We start from the raw sequence: 16,947 nt of genomic DNA, 5'->3' as shown, positions 1-16,947 counted from the left end.
CCTTTAGAGGTCAACACAGTGGGCATCTTCTAAACGAAACCTTCTAGATTAAAACCAGCGTGAAACTGTTCTCCTGACAGGGACGCACATAGTGATAAAGGCGCGAGAAACAGGGTTGATCCAGCAAAATCCAACTTTATTAAACATTAGTCTAAACATAATTTATGATATTAAAATATAGCTCAAGGCTCAGCCTCAGAGTAGCCAATAACTTTCAATATCGTAAACCTTAAAAAGTACACATCAAATACACATCACACAATATAAAACTTCGTTAACTGTGTTGAAACCGAAACGTCAAAGCAATGTCCAGTGTTTCGCACGTAGAAAAGTTGCAGTAGTATACGCTTTTATTCAATCACGGACAGAATTATCGGCATCCGTGAGTGAGATAAAAAAAAATCTATATCAGTGTCAATGACCCCGCCTTTACTTCCTGTTTCGTTAGCCAATAAAAGTGTCAAGAATAATGCCGTAATGAATTCTAGCAATCCCAGGACTGTCTCCACCACAGAGGTCACACGAATTGCTGTGTAGAGGGAGGGTCCAAAATGGCCCCAAAGCTTCTCCTACTTAATAAATACTCTCAGCCATAAAATCAGCAGTGCCAACACCAGACAAAAAATACAAACTGCATGTTTTTGCCACTGTGTTTTGGCTATTTTGGCCATATTATACACTGCATTGCAAGATGTTCCCAAATTATGATTTACTGCAATCGGTTTCACCTTTTTAAAATCAAGGGCGCAAATAATTCTGTTTCTGACCTGACTTTTTTTTTTTAATTAGCAGCAAGTATATTAATCTTTTCCCACTGCTTAAATCTGAGATGTAAACATCTACCAGAAAAAGAAAGTTACACACACACGCACACACACACGCACGCACGCGCGCACACACACACACACAGAGTGTTAATGAACAGTTTACATTCTGTAGTTTGTTTGTCCCTTCAACATATATCAACTTTCTGTCGACCTGTATTTTTATATGCCACATTCTTAAATGTTGATGTTGAACTCCTGAAAAGGGGGTTTGTGCCCTGAAAACAGAAAAAAGAACGAATAAGGACTCTACTGTTAGAAATAACAAACACAAAGTGGAACAAACAAGTGTATAAACAAAGGACTTTCTAATCATTTGAGTTTCAAAATTTCAAATCTTAGAGTCAAAAAGCTTCCACAAAGCTCAGAAGGGCTTACTGATTGCCATTTTGCTTTGGCCCTCTCTGCCTCAAACCTGGCCACCTCTTTTCGGTCATGGACAGACACAAGAAGCTTCCAGACTACGAGGAGTGTGATGCCAATCGTGAGCACAGACATGCAAACACCCAGAGCGATCACAGAGATGTTTGGGGGCTCGGGACAGTCTGGAGGATAAAAACACATGCACATCAAAACATATTCACATAATAACACATGCACATAGAAACACCTGCACATAGATACATGCATCTCTTCTCTTATTCATGTGTTACTGAGCATTCAGTGGTCTAGCATACACGTCAGTGCGAAGGCTGAGGACTTGGTTCTTACCGTCCAGCCTGAGTCTGTAGAGTCTGTTGGCCCTGTTACTTTCCACCAAAGCGAAGGACATCAGACACTCGTTCTCACTCTGAAGAGTGCACAGCACCGCGTGACTTTCCTCAAAGTCTGACATGAGAAAGCAAGGCATGTGTGTCAGAGAAAGAGGCATCTATTACACGCTGTTAGATGTTTACTACAGGCTGTTTAAAAAGGTTCTCTGTGCTATATGATGCTGACCAAACACCCACAACAAATCACCAAATAATCCATCAAGCAAGAACAAAATACAATACTATCTCCAGATAAAATAGCTGTGATGTTACACCAAGCAACAGCTGAACAATCACGCTTTTCTTTTCCACGGAAAGGATATACAGCCTGCCGTTTACAGAGCTTCCTACAATGTCCTCTTTAAAGTCTCTGCTTTGTGTCTCTCCGTTGTGTCATGTCGGTTGGAAGCTGCAGACACATACTCGAATGTGACTCGCAGGCTGCACTACACTGAGGCTTCTTGTGATGGCCTGACCTTGCCAAGAGACTCGGGGTCTTGTACGCTGTGAGTCTAACAATAGCCTTGTCTGCACAACAGGCTAAGCGGCATGTATGTCTTTGCTGAGTGTCAAAAGGCCTAATCCAAAGTGTGTGTGCGTGCATACACGTGGTTGTGTCTCTGTGCCTGTCTGTCTGTCTGTGTCTTTGTGTGTTTTTGAGAAAGCGTTAGAGAGAGAGAGGTGAGGAACCCAAAGATATTTTGAGAGAGAACATGAGAAGAAATCTGGGTAATACCCTACTGCATTGGTGCTTTTAACCAACTAATGACCCAATAGGATGAGCCTCACAACATGGATGTGATGCAGTTTCCAGAACTAGCTTGTGGCGTATAATATGTTAAAAAAAACTCCACCAAATTCTGCCATGTAGTAATCTGTAATTATTTGCATGATTGTATTGTATTTGAAGTCCACCCTCCATCCTCAGAAATCAAGGGCTGATATGATATTAGTGGCAGCTACATGACTCTGTACTCTGATGTCTATCCCTGTTTAAAAGTATTTATAAAAACAGTAAACATTAACGTGACTACCGTGTTTCCACCCAAAGATCCACAGTATCAATATACCAACTGAAGCTCGATGAACACTTAGTACACTATTATTTATGGTGCTCTGACAGCGTCCTGCACAGATTTTGTTTAGTTTACCAGCAGTTCAGTCACTGCTCTTTATGAGTTGGATTCCTATAGTACATCATTTTAAAATGCAGACACAGTAAGATTAAGAAGCAGTTGCACTGTAGGTTTCAGCCTTGGTTTGTACAAATTCAAACTTCACACCCAGAGGTGACGATGCAATGCTGCAGAAGAAGTCCTCCCTCCGGTAAGGGCTAAGTGTGATGGGAGAGAGGCATTCATACAGGAACCACGCCCCACACTACCAAGCATGTAGCGCTTCTCTTCAACAACAAGCCCAGAGTGACCATGATCCCTCCCAGGGCAGGACAGAGGAACACAGGCTCACCTGACGAGTTGCTCACAGCAGCATGAACGGCTTTGCATTTACTGCCACACTCTTCTGACGGTTCTTCAGCTTTCAGATAACACTCAGCACAAGATCTGCGACACACATACACAGACACACACACAAGCACAAAGAACATCAGCTCTTCAGGGGATCTGTTTCAGGAGAAAGGTTCGTTTTGAGTTCGTTGTAAGGAGAAACGCTTTTTTCTTATTCTTGTTCCCACTTTATCAGAAGGCAGACTGAAAGGCAGGTTGACACGGCCTTTCGGAGGAGGAAACGAGACACCGAAGACCTGTGACATGCTCTCCTCTGCTTTTACTTGTGCAAATGTAAGGATGTCTGGAACATCCAAAAACAATGAATCCAAACACACTCACACATATAGCGAAATGTACTCAAACACCGACATCCACACAGAATCAGATACTGATGTACAAATTTCCATATACTTCTTGTTACCGCAAAAATGGCTTTATTTTAAAATGACCCCAGACTTCAGACACAAAGTTGTAATGTGGATGTGATGCAATGTAGGGTTTGTGTTGTGTGTGCGTACCTGACTGAGCCACAGACATCTCCACAGGTAGGACACTTCTCACACTTTTCACCTGAAGCTCCAGGAACAGAACATTCGCACTTCCCACACACACACTGGCCCCGGTCACTGCAGATTGACCCGTCCACAGACTCACACGTGTGTGTGCTGGTGCTGCAGTTGCAATACTCGCCAGTCCAACTGCTGTGGCACACACACTCGCCGCAGTCACACTGCCCATTGCCTGAGTGTGTACACACACACACACACACACACACACACACACACACACACACACACACACACACACACACACACACACACACACACACACACACACACACACACACACACACACACACAAAACACACCAATTCACAGACTACAGACAAAACAATTAGGGCCAAATTTAGACACGTTGGTTACTTTTATTTTGTACACAGAACAGCCAAAAATATATTGATAATTGGGTATGTAGGCTTCTGTTCAGATTGGTATATGGATTAAGCGTTTATTATTGCTATGAAAACAAAGAGCTGTTATTCACAGTCCTGTTCTTTTCTGCTGTTTGAGTAAAGCATTTGTCTTGCTGCAGGGTGGGTCACCTTAGTGCCTCTGTGTGACAAAGATTTCCTACTGACTCCTTCACCCCAGACACCTGGAGTGCTCGTTCCAGCTTTGAACTTGTGACTCACTGATACCAGCAGGCAGCAGTCTGAACCTGAAGGCAGCCAGCCAGCTTCACGCCCCCTTCCTCAATGTCCAGCGTGTTGACTGAGTCAGCTGCTCTAGTTATACCTGCTCCCTGCACATCAGTGCTGGCTGGCGAAGGTTGGAGTGGCAAATTGATTAGAGTCCAAATCTCCAAGCCAGCTTCTGGGAAGAGGCTGAACCCCAGGCAATCGCACGGGCCTGGAGATTAGCCCACATCCGACACACCTTCAACACACCTTTCGCTCACAGTACTGCCACTGCATCTGAACGTGGGGGAAAGAGTGGCCTGTCCTACACTAGTTACTGACAATGCCATTATAGTTGGTAGCACAATGAACTACAGAACAACTCTGCAAAATTTTATATTGGCAAACCAACATCTCCTGGAAACATGAATGCTAATTCTACAATTTTTCAAGTGAACTGTCAAACAAGTGAATAACCCAATAGTTTTCACCCAATAGGAATTCCAATCAAGCTTTAATCTAGTTTATTTAGCAAAATAAATAATAATGACTAATAACTTACTTTTATGGTCAAACAAAATCGTTATTTTGCAAAAGTAGCCTGTTATGCAAACTGGGTTTATGCTCAGGTACCCTGAACGAATCGTGCCTTGCGTGGCGTCTGGGATTCTGTGGTCCCCAAACTCAGCGTCTCCACCTCTGCAGTCTTCCTCTTCTCTGACTCTCACACACTCATGCCTACGTAGAGCAGTGGTGACTCCTCGCTGCTCTTGTTTGTAGAGCTGTAATGCGGACTCTCTAGGCTGCTCTGTACTGCCTAGTGGAGCAGTGGAGTAATGATACAGAATCCTTTGCACCTTTGCCTCCTTGAATAACAAACGTGTGGCTGATCTGTACAAGCCCACATTTAATTAGTAGAATGTTATTGTTTCATTAACATGTCCTACAGTAAGAGATCAAATACACTCCTCCCTTCTGTCAGCAATGTCTGTGTTTTTTGTTAAATCAAGCTCTCTCTCTCTCTCTGCCTCTCTCTCTCTCTCCATCTCTCTCCCTCCCTCTCTTTGTCTCTCTCTAGCTTCCTCTCGCTCTGTCTGTCTCTCTCTCTCTGCCTCTCTCTCTCTCCATCTCTCTCCCTCCCTCTCTTTGTCTCTCTCTAGCTTCCTCTCGCCCTGTCTGTCTCTCTCTCTCTGCCTCTCTCTCTCTCTCCGTCTCTCTCCCTCCCTCTCTTTGTCTCTCTCTAGCTTCCTCTCGCTCTGTCTGTCTCTCTCTCTCTGCCTCTCTCTCTCTCTCCGTCTCTCTCCCTCCCTCTCTTTGTCTCTCTCTAGCTTCCTCTCGCTCTGTCTGTCTCTCTCTCTCTGCCTCTCTCTCTCTCCATCTCTCTCCCTCCCTCTCTTTGTCTCTCTCTAGCTTCCTCTCGCCCTGTCTGTCTCTCTCTCTCTGCCTCTCTCTCTCTCTCCGTCTCTCTCCCTCCCTCTCTTTGTCTCTCTCTAGCTTCCTCTCGCTCTGTCTGTCTCTCTCTCTGCCTCTCTCTCTCTCTCCGTCTCTCTCCCTCCCTCTCTTTGTCTCTCTCTAGCTTCCTCTCGCTCTGTCTGTCTCTCTCTTCCCTTTCCCCATGTCTTCTCTGTCTGTACTGCTTTGTGCACTGACCTCCACACAGTTTTCCTCTGAATCGGAGGCAGGAGAAATCATCACATTCGCAGTATTTTCCATACACATGCCCGAAAGTGGGTGAGTGGCAGACACACTGGCCACAGAAACACTCTCCCTGCCCGCTGCAAATATCATCACCTTCCTCTGCCCTGCAAACACACACACACACACACACACACACACACACACAGACACACACACACAGACTGGATCAGACAATCATGGTGTGACTGTGTAAATTTACCAACAAACACCGAAGATCCATAAGTTAACCTGACCTTTACATAAACTAAACACAGTAATGTCATCAGTATTAAATGAGAAGATCCTTTTTCACTCTGTATGATATATAGTAGGTTCTGGTGAGCTAATGATTTAATTCAACAGCTAATTAAACTTTAATAAATCACTTTACTCTTCCTCACCTGCAGTCACTGATCTGAGCTTTCCCCTCCTCACACTCGCACCGAGGCCCGGTGAACCCGGGGTCACACACGCAGGAGCCACACACCAGGGCCCCTCTCCCACTACTGCAGGACCTGCTCCTCGGTTCCGGGGTCTCCTGGCAGGGGCACGCACACAGGGATTCCAGCTCCACCTCCAGAGTGTCCCGGAAGCCGGAAGGCCGCAGGGAGAAGAGCCGTGGAGCATCCAGGCAGCGCGCCAGCTCCACCGTCACGTTAAACGCCACCTGACGGGAGCCGATCTTCCCTCAGTGTTCGCACTAGCAGGAGAAATCCTCCCAACAGCCTTCCTCTACTTACACTACAGCACTGTGTGGTTCTAGTACTGTCTGTCTGTTTAAATTTAAGTAAATAAGAATAAGTAATGCTTTTACTCTGTGACAATTATGTATTTGGAGAGTTTATAAAGTTTTAAGAAACAAATCAGCATTCACCATAAAAATATAAAAAATGACAAAAAAGTGTAATTTTTAAAAATCACATTTAAATATACCATATCGCCAACTTTGGTGCTGGTGCAGCGTTTAAGCCCAGGGTGGACTGTCCCATCCTGACAGAGGGCTGTGAAGGACAGCTGCAGATGTTCAGTGTCACCCAGAACCTCCAGTTCAATCTCAGACCGCAGTTCCTAGAAATCAAGCATGAGCAGACTTGTTAGGTCCCATGTGAGGTATCAAATATGAGGGCTTCATGTCAAATCCCCAATGCAAGCTTCTGCGGCAGGTCTCCATGTCAGATCTGTATGCCAGGTCTCTACATCAGGTCCCCATGTCACCTGGCATCCATGAACAACTGAAAGTGCTAAAGTCAAGTCACAAGTTTATCTGTGCTAGTCAGATCCAATATGGCTTCACTTTTAAAAGTAGTGCCACCAGTTCTAAGAGGCTACACTCTAACGGCAGAAAAATGAAGCAACCCCAGTATATCTGTGTTTTCTGTGAGAGTGTGTGCAGTTACATGCCAATTACAACTGACAGACATGTGAAAAGAGAGTAACTGTGATACCGCTCCCAGAGGATCAAGGATTCTCTCACACAGTGGTACAAACAAGACCAGCAAGAAAGACTATTACCTTTATGGGTCTGGGAGTTGCAAAAACAAGAACGATTCACAAGCACACAAGCAGCTCCCTAACCAGATTCCCTTTCTTTCCTTTTAGGTTTCAGGAAGAGGAAAAAAAACTGCTTCAGTCAGGCAGGAGTGAATACTCCCAAAAATAAGACAAGAGAAAAAGGGAAGGCCTTATGGGAAACACAGTAGCTGGACCTCCAATTAAAGCTCCCAGAACAAACCATCAATGCTCCCGAGATACGGAGCCAAGACACACAGGGCGATCCACTCCTCGGGCAGGTGGGATCTGCTCGGAACAGCCAAGTTCTGGAAACTCCAAATGAAGTGAGTTATTAGAGAGTGCTTGCAGAGGAAAGCGTGAGTGGGGGATGGTGGAACAGAGATAGACAGATCAAGCAGCTCAGAAAGGACGAGTGCAGACATGCTTCCTGGCTCAGGGTAAAAGAAGGAAACAGAAGAGGGATGAAAGATGTTTTTTTTTTTTTAAAGTTCTCATCATGCTCAAGCTTTTCCAGCATAGGTGTCGGAGTTCTGGGTGTCTAATGTGATTCCTTTGGGCTATTGTGTACAGCACAGCAAACTCACGGCTCACGGAGGAATGCAGACGCAGATTCTGTACCTTGTACGCAGTCATGATCAGTTCTAGAATGTTCCGGGAATCCTTTTCCAGTATGCCCACTGTAGCACCAGGAATTAGCGCTGCATAATTCTATCCAAATGAAATAGACAGGTGTGCATGAGGAACGTGAAATACAGCAGGCGTGAAGGCTGCACAAGGCCATGGAGAGAAGCACTGTTTCATACCCGGTAAACATGGATGCAGCGACACGAATCGTGTTTGAGCATGTCGAAAGCAGAACTGAATACGAAACACAATCTCACCATCTATCTTGTCCTCGATGTTACAAAAAAAAAACGTTTTCTTTGAAGGTAGCCTTACAAATCTTTTTCTTAGCAGGAAACCTAGTGTTCTACACTCATTCACTCCGTTACCGTGGTTTGAGATAAATATACTTGAATCTGAAAAGTCCCTGTGTGGGCTTAGGTTTACCTCATAGTTCTCTTTCTGACTGGCAGTGACAGCAAATATGAGAAGGATGTTGTTCTCCACCAGCTTGTCTTTAAGCTGCCCCAACGTAGGGAACTCCTAAACGTAAACGTGAAGAACTTCTCACACTGACATCACGCTCAGGAAAGCCACACTGCCTAATTATTAAAGCAATATATTATCGATGGGCTATGTTTTGAACTGCACTAATAAATTCAACAATAAGGTCTTCTAACTGTTCACGCAACAGCAGGCTCCACCTTACCAAGTGGGCAGTCATGGAATATTCATTGTTGTTATCCAGGTGGCACTGGCCATCGTTGGGAATGACGATTCCAGCCATTTTGCTGTCCATTCCGAAATGAGAGTCAGCGTCACTGGCAAACACTAGCAGACGCATGGAATCGTTCCGCCAGCCAATCTTGTCCTGGGGAGACGTCCACATGGGAGAGACACATAATGGTTTCCTTTCAGAAAAGCCGTGCACATGCACACTCACAGGCTAGCCGACCTCACCCCACACACTGCAGCCTGCATGATGGCGTCAAAGCCGCACTCCGGGTTTTCGTTGTTGGCAGAGACGCGTTGCTGGGAAATGATCTCGTTGAATTTGTTTGTGCTGCTTGTAAGGGGAAGGATGTGTCGGTATCCAAAGGTGGGCAGACAAACGCTATCCACACTCCTGGTCAACACAACAAAGCCATGTCATTCTTTATTCTTCTTTAAAACTCATATCAGACAGCATTTTCCTTTAGAACTGGGCAATCTGCTCTCTTCTTAGAAGTAGGCTTTTAATGGAACTGAAGAAATGATATGGCATTGTGGAGTTAGGCTGTGTTTATCCATTTAAAGAAAATAAAGACAATGTACGCAAACATCTCTAACGATCACTTTAAAGCTCAGTAGCTCACTCTAAAAGCCTAAGGCCGTGTAACCAGGAATTGCTACCTGCAGGGGTTGGCCAACTCTTCTGGGGTAATTTTGATGAAGGGAAGAACTGGCTTCTCTACAAATGAACCAAATCCCAGTCTAAATTTACTGGTGAGACTAGCCATTTCTTTGGACAGAGTGGATCCCAGGTTTGTAATCATCTGCAGGTCATCAACCATGGAGGCAGACAGGTCCATAAGATAATACATATCCACAGGATGGTCGCCAGGCTGCTGCACCTTTATCTGGAACGTTACCGGCATACCTGGTGAGGACATAGGAAACAAGCAACTCCAGTCAGAAGCAGCAAGAATCCATTCACAGTTAGACTTTTTCATATGACTCTGCTGTTCCCCTATGACGTTAAAAACACAACAAACAATTATTTGGAAATGATGACTCTGACATTATTCAGAAACAGCTGCAATTTCCTTCTGTATAGCTCAAAGGCTTTGGACCCCTGTTTGTCTTAGGCCAAGCATAAACATTTCTTGTTCTGGCCGTCACTCTTTTTTGTACCTGGCCTAAGTCTGAGAGCCATCCTCTGGGGTGATATGTATGAGGTGTTGCTGCTGTTTGTATTTTGTCCTAAGGGCTCGTTCCCCAGCAGCTTGGAAGTTGTCACCGGGAACTGCACGAACTCCCTCGCGCATCCTCTCAGGCGGAGCTCCTCCAGCGTGCCGCATCGGTCACCGACTGTGAACGAGTCTGTGAAGTTCTACAAGCGTAAAAAGTCGCGTGTGAAACTAAATGCACTCCACGCGACAGAGAGAAAGTCCAGTTAGACCTCAGGCTGCTACCTCCAGAGCGCACCACGCGCACTGCGGCCCCGACTGCAGACACTCGTCACAAGCCAGCGCGCGGCCAGCGGAGCAGGTCCCTGAGTGCACGAGACCACAGACACGAGCGGTTCAGTAGCGCGGGTTACCCCGGCACGAGCGCAGCCTTTCACATAATACGTGCAATCGAGCAGATGTTTCAGTTTAAAGACTGTTGCTCTGTGTGATACTAAAATCCCATACATTTAACATTATTATTATTATTATTATTATTATTATTAATAATAATGTTTATTATTTATATGGACTAAATATGAAGGTCAAATAATTAACGATAAATCAAAGATAAGGTCTGAACTTAAAAGGAACTTGAACTTACCTTCGACTGTGTTGAGCCAGTAATGAAGGAAAAGACTTAGTAAAAATATCCCCATTGGTCCTCAAGGTTTCTGCATGGGTAAGAAAATATCACCCGGGATCATATCACTGTCTGTACAGAACAGACAGGCTGCATGAAAACGCTCTGTAGCGCGGAGCAGTCCGGCGGACCCAGAAGCGAGCTGTTCTCACCTGAAGCCCAACGCGAATTGTACGGCACACATTACCTGGCCAGCCACTTACGCTCACTTCCGTACAGGTGAGGAGGAGGGCGAGCGGAGAACCAGACTGCGAAGGCAGACGAGAATATGTGTCAAGGTACACAAGCGTTCATGTGCTTTACATCATTAGAGTGTGTTTCATTGGCGTGTTATGTTGTTAAAGCTCTGACAGATAAAACAATCCACCCTAATCCTCCGATTTGTATTACTTCATTAAACGAAAAACAATCTCTAAAATAGCCTAATAGTGATCATACTGGCACTAAACTGAGACATTGATAACTAACAACAAAGAACAGGTTAGATATAAAAACAAAAATGGTAAAGTCTGTAGTGTCAAGTCTTAGGCTTTATATATATATATATATATATATATATATATATATAAAATGTACCAAAGTTCTCCAAATCTTCTTATTTTACACATGAACAAAGAAGGAAACAGGCTGTATAATCTGTTGATTTCAAATATCTAAAGGTATCTGGAAAAATGCTTTGAGATTTCTGGTAGGTTAAGAGTGTACATATTAGTGGGAATTCTTCAATAATGTTCAGAAGCTTTAAAGGAAATAATTTAAAGTTTTTATGTGTTTGGTTTTGATTTGATTGAAATGTCCCTTAATAGTGTCGTTGGTCAGGAGAAATCTGTTGGCCATTACATATGTTTTAGGTCAGCTCACTGCCATAGAAGCAGCCCATTGGTCATGAGGCAGCTTTTCGAACATGCACAGAATGTATCTTTTTATCCAGAGAAGGCTGTGCTCCTTTGACCCCTTTCTGAATTTGTAGTATAACCTTTAACACTATACACATTTGCTATTGTGATACATGGAGGGTTTGTGTGAGCCTAGAGAGACACATTCCATTCTGCGTGGATGCAAACAGGTGTGTGTGTGTGTGTGTGTGAGTGAACCACGCCTGTTCATGGAGCCATGAGTCAGTCCCTGTGTATGAGACTATGAACCTCACAGCAGAATAACGATGAAAGCTGTGTTAATGTTTAACATGGCAGGCCCCCAGAGAATGAGCATGGGTCATCCTTGTCATATTTCAAAATAATGACACAAATTTTAATAATTAACATTACAGCGGGAAAAACACACACCAAGGTGCAAAGTAGTTTGACTACCTGACTAGACACAGATCCACTCAATATGTCTATTATAGAGTAATGTTTACATTTTTCTTTGTTGGCATGTGCGTGTGTACGCCAGAGAGAGTGTGAGACAGGAAGGGCAAAGAGTCATAGTGTTAGGATATGTGTTAGGAAGAGCACTGGAGAGATACATTGTGTGTGTACTGGTCCTGAAGACATCAGTCCAGCTGAGGCTACATTCAGTGTCAGATCGGTGCCTTGTTCTCTTCGCACCTCACGTCGCTGACACCAAATTAAAACTGCTCATTACAATGAGACAGAATGTGTTTGTTCACACGTCAACTGTTCAAAGTTCCAAACGTTTTTAAAGTGTCTGTGCAATGACATGGATGATCTGGGTCATTATCAAACTTCAGGCCATATTGTCTCTTTTCACACATGGAAAACTAGGAACACGAAGCCTCACCTCAGTTAGTGTCACACTGTCATGACAGAGCCAAACTTATCAGTCACGTACCTCCAGAAGCGGCGTTGGCTATCATAGCGTCCACGCTGGCAGCAGAATCCCCGGTCACGCACTGGAAATACCGCAACCCAAACCAGCCTGAGAAAAATGGTGACCCGGAACGTGAGTGTCCATTCAGCAGACAGTACGTGTCGAAGTAAAAGTAAGCTCGGAGTATCAGAGCAGTTTTATGGAGCATGACGCCTGCTCTCTCTTTCACCCCCTACTCACAGGCCTGCGTGTGCACACCCACACACAAACACACACCCACACACACTACACTCTCTGAATGATGGCAACAACTGGAAGTCTGCACACATGTACATACATACACAGTCGAGAGCTACTTTCCTTAGAGAGAGAGACTGGATATTGAATTGGCAGGGCAGGAGTGCGCATACAGTCAGGGTACATGCTGAGTTGTGGTGTAAGCTGTCTGCTTCCATGGAGAGGAACCGATTCTAATGGAGCAAAGCAGTCAGGTGCTTTTTTTGTCTGTCTCGTCTTGTTTGTAGTGCGTTTGCATGCTGGTGGTGGTGGTGGTGGGTAGTTTCAGTTATCTGTTAGCGGGCTCAACTGATTCCCTCACCGGAAATGTGTGACATCACTGTGACTTGGATTTGGTATGAAACAAGGAGGAAGTGAAGAAAAGACAAAGTGATGAAAGGAAACGGGGAGACCATGAACACTGATTGGGCATCATACCACCCATACACCTAACCAACAGTACACACATACAATCACCTGACCTATTCGAAAAGGTGTAGGTGGTTTAGCCACATTCAGACCGAGACATCATGACACTTTCTAGATTCAAAAATGTAACGCTCATGAGGCTGATTTATTTCACAAGGTTGATTTTTTCTTTTAAATGACTGAGTGAATAGATAGCGTGGTTGTTATGTGTGGGTTAAAGCAATGCTGTAGCTGTAGAAGGCTGCTCCCCCCACTCACACAGAAACACATCCCTTATAACCTAGCCTTCACACTCCCGTCGGGAACATGGGACAACTCCTTTCAGCTGGCAGGGTCAAGCGCAGGGAAAGAGCAGAAAGTAAAATTAGATTTTCAAAACATGGATCTATAACAAACAAAATTATTATTCACTGCATAAACTCCTCAAACCAAACTGTGCTTATTATCTTTTATATACATATATATAAATTAAATGTTTTCATCTTAATGCGCTAGTGCCTGGGACATACGCGCACACACGGTGCCTGCGAGTCTCTGGCATCAGCTCTGCGTAAGCTCTTGGCTTTGTAGATAAAGCCCAGCAGGCTGTTATTACAAAGGAGGCATGCACAGTGCACCAGTGGCCAGGATTCATTCATTAAAGAGGGTGTCCACTCCCCAAAAACACACCAAGTCCCCACTGTGAGCAATCCTTAACAGATCCACTCACAGCTCAGCTAGGTACTTAGACTCAGGATGATTAATAACATCGCTTTTTACATGGATGAGCGTTTAATGTCGGTGAATCATATTGATAAAAAAAACACTCTGGAACACCATCTACTGGTGGATGTCTGGTATTTCAGAGCAAGATGAGGATGATGAAGAAACATGATAAGTGAGGAATGAGCCCATGGCCAAATGCTCTGAGAGGAGAGAGCAGGATACAAGCACAACCACAGCTGTGACGGATTAATGAACCGTCGTCATCTGTGTCGATTTCTCACTTCAACACGTGCGTGCACACACCACACACAAAATGGTAACTTAACACACTGGCAAGTTCTGGAATTTTCTTGTGGCACTATGCGTTCCCAAGCTGCACGCAAAGTACTCTGACCCTTGCCAAGAAATGTGAGAATTTTCTTCTTGCACTACATGTTCCCACACCAAAAAGTACAAAACATATTTATATTAAAAAAATATATATATATATAAATAAATATATATAAATATATATAAATATAATATAAATAATATAAATATAAATATAAATAAATAAAAAATATAAACAAAATTAATTATATAACAGAAACATTAAATTAATTTTATATATAAATATATATAAACAAAATTAATTATAAATAAAATTATACATGTACATATGTATGTATGTATGCATGTATGCATGCATGTCTAAAGAAGATTGTAGGAAACTGCAACGTACTGTAGTAAGAGATGTCGATATGTAAAATTCACTTTGCGCGCACAGCTGATGGACCTCGGTCTGAAACGTTCATCAGGCTTCTGTTCCCAGCACTTCTCTCTTCTGAATGTAGATCTTGGATGTTGTTGCATTCTAGCAGTTTGGGGGTCACAGCCCCTAGTGCTCAGATTACTACTGAACCAGTGTTTTATTCACCTTCAGCTGATTCTGAAACGCCCTCAAGGACAGAACCGTCTCACTCGTTACACAACTACACCCAGGTAAATCCACTGGTCAAGTGGCATGTTTGAGCTCTGTCTTTAATTCAAAGGTTTTCACAGAGGAAATCATCATCATCATCATCATCATCATCATAGAAACCAAACATAAGCATTTAAATAAAAATATTTAAAAAACAAAAAAACAAAAAATAAAAATAAAACCACAACAACCTCTGACAGTTTGAAGAAAAACAAGCAGTCTTTCCCCCCCTGTTGGACATACAAGTTACCACTGTCAAACTGTGGCATGTGTGTAATAATGCAATTTAAAAAGAAGCGTCATTATTTCTGTGAAGCCTGTGCATTCATCTTCATTTCATAAACTCTTTTTTCAAATTTTCTATGACTGTTGACATGAGGGATTGTGTTACTGACACATGAAACTGAAATGCTTCCCCTGTCAATATACGTGGGTTACCTTGACAATGTTACTTTGGTTACTGAAATCAAGCCTCAGGTAAACTGAAAGAGGCTGCACTGATCCTGCGTGGACTTAAAAGCAGAGCATGTAGTCTGTCTGAATAAAAAAATACAACAGTTCATAAACCTCCTTTTCCTTATTCGCGTTTCTCATAGCAGTCGCGTAGGCTTTTCTCTACTCCAGCTGTTCCGAACGAAGAGGGCAACAATCAATCACTGTAGTAATCCTCCAGATAACGAAACTCAGAACGGCAGAACACAAAAATAAACAAAACAGATGACACATTGAAAAAAAAAAAAAAAGGTTTCCTTTTAGTGTAGACAAACGGATGAGTTAAAAAGGTGAAGTCCTGTATGATTCCAGCTCCAGAGCTGGCAATTTCACACCTGATTGGACAGGATAGACCTGCCAACCTGACCAATCAGACGACAGATACAACTCTGAGGTAGATCGACGGCCAAGCTGACCCGGACATCAAAAGAAACAGTCACACAACAGACACACATAAACCTGTTTAACTATCTCGTTAAAAGATCAAAGCCTCTTTTCAATCCGCCTGTTCAACCTTTGATTTCTTTCCGTGTATTTCCTTATTCTAAGATACGTCATGTCTGAGTATATAATTGAATAAAAACTTGATTAAAACCGAGTGCCAAGGTTGGCAAAAAAGGCACAATTTCCAAACTTACATACACCTAGCTTACCCGTGCACCTTAGCGACAGCCCACACAAATAGGAATCAACCACTGGTCTTTGGTGGAAACTATATCAATTGCCTCGATGTATATATTTTTATTGCCGTAATTCATTTTCTTTGCAGGACTCCATTCTAATTGAACACAAACAAGCTTATTGTTTTGTTGTTTCAGATTGCGTTTGCTCCTTGTCCACAAACACTCCCTGGTATACTCTCCATAACCGTCTTATCTGTACTTACATGCTCCATTTTTAAACAGAATAAAAAGTTTAGTCTAAAGCCAATGATTGACAGCTGCAGCCCTTAATATTGCAATGAACTGGAGGGATTACTGCTAAATGGAATTGCAGAAAAAACCTGGAATTTATTTCCTATCAAATTATTCATTTATAAAAAGGTTTTAATTTTTACTCCTTTTGTACAACTCTCACTTTCTATCTAGAGAAACATTGCACTTCTGCCTCTCAGTACGAGAAATTTCTACATACTGTGCTAAAACCAAAAGGAAAAAAACAAAACAAAAAACAAACAAAAAAACTGGCATAGGAAAAAACAAAAACAAAAAACCGTCATAATCTGCCCTCTGAAAACTACCAGCAACATCTCCCTAGTGTCAAGCCCTTCCCAAACTCCTCCCCTCCCTATGCTCCACCCACACCCCTCCCACCTGTCCATCCCTGTTCCCCCTCCCCTCCCCTGCAATAAAACAGCTTTACCTACAACTACCACATCAAGTTTGATTGAAAAGGCAAGACAACCTTATATGGGCACGCTCAGAGGAAAGCATTTCTCTCATGTGAAACATCTGCTTTGACTGACGAGAGGGAAGACCAATAGCCAGCGAGCGTTTCATCAGCCTTCCTAAACCCCTTTCTACAGTATTTACAAGGCAAATTTCTTTTACTAGGGACCAAAAAGGCAAAGTGCGGAAGACAAAAGCAAAAAGCAACTTCCCCATTGCTACTACCACAGCAAATGTGTGTGTGTGTCTGTGTGTGTGAGAGAGAGAGAGAGAGAGAGAGAGAGAGAGAGAGAGAGAGA

At 43.3% G+C, this 16,947-nt stretch overlaps 1 protein-coding gene across 5 annotated transcripts; it reads right to left on the bottom strand.

Annotated features, from left to right (window-relative positions):
- Positions 1–127: 127 nt before the first annotated feature.
- itgb6 (integrin, beta 6) lies at positions 128–12,620 on the bottom strand. Of its 5 annotated transcripts, none has more exons than XM_027018335.2 (18): positions 12,419–12,620; positions 10,777–10,872; positions 10,586–10,655; positions 10,228–10,307; positions 9,947–10,145; positions 9,446–9,692; positions 9,014–9,179; positions 8,763–8,924; positions 8,501–8,596; positions 8,069–8,158; positions 6,872–7,006; positions 6,340–6,605; positions 5,912–6,063; positions 3,603–3,825; positions 3,044–3,138; positions 1,536–1,652; positions 1,203–1,369; positions 128–1,042 (listed from the first exon to the last, which is right to left on the bottom strand). In XM_027018335.2, exons 3-18 carry the CDS (start codon positions 10,638–10,640, stop codon positions 953–955), a joined length of 2,340 nt encoding a protein of 779 aa, XP_026874136.2. In that variant the 5' UTR covers positions 10,641–10,655; positions 10,777–10,872; positions 12,419–12,620; the 3' UTR covers positions 128–952. The 5 variants fall into 5 exon arrangements, with proteins under 5 accessions (XP_026874136.2, XP_026874137.2, XP_026874138.2 ...); XM_027018336.2 differs by having other exon boundaries at positions 10,812–10,872; XM_027018337.2 differs by lacking the exon at positions 8,069–8,158.
- Between the last annotated feature and the right edge of the window lie 4,327 nt (positions 12,621–16,947).

The sequence above is a fragment of the Electrophorus electricus genome, chromosome 26, assembly GCF_013358815.1.
Source record: "Electrophorus electricus isolate fEleEle1 chromosome 26, fEleEle1.pri, whole genome shotgun sequence".
In the NCBI taxonomy this organism is placed as follows: Eukaryota; Metazoa; Chordata; class Actinopteri; order Gymnotiformes; family Gymnotidae; genus Electrophorus; species Electrophorus electricus.
Note: the sequence above shows the minus strand (reverse complement) of the source record. Positions and strands in the feature narration are given on the sequence as shown.

Coding starts and splice junctions, on each gene's coding strand:
- itgb6 (XM_027018335.2), bottom strand. CDS start 10,640: ATGGGGATATTTTTACTAAGTCTTTTCCTTCATTACTGGCTCAACACA. Junction 9,693..9,946: donor GGCTCTCAGACTTAGGCCAG/GTACAAAAAAGA, acceptor TGTCCTCACCAG/GTATGCCGGTAACGTTCCAG. Junction 8,597..8,762: donor ATTCCATGACTGCCCACTTG/GTAAGGTGGAGC, acceptor GTTTACGTTTAG/GAGTTCCCTACGTTGGGGCA.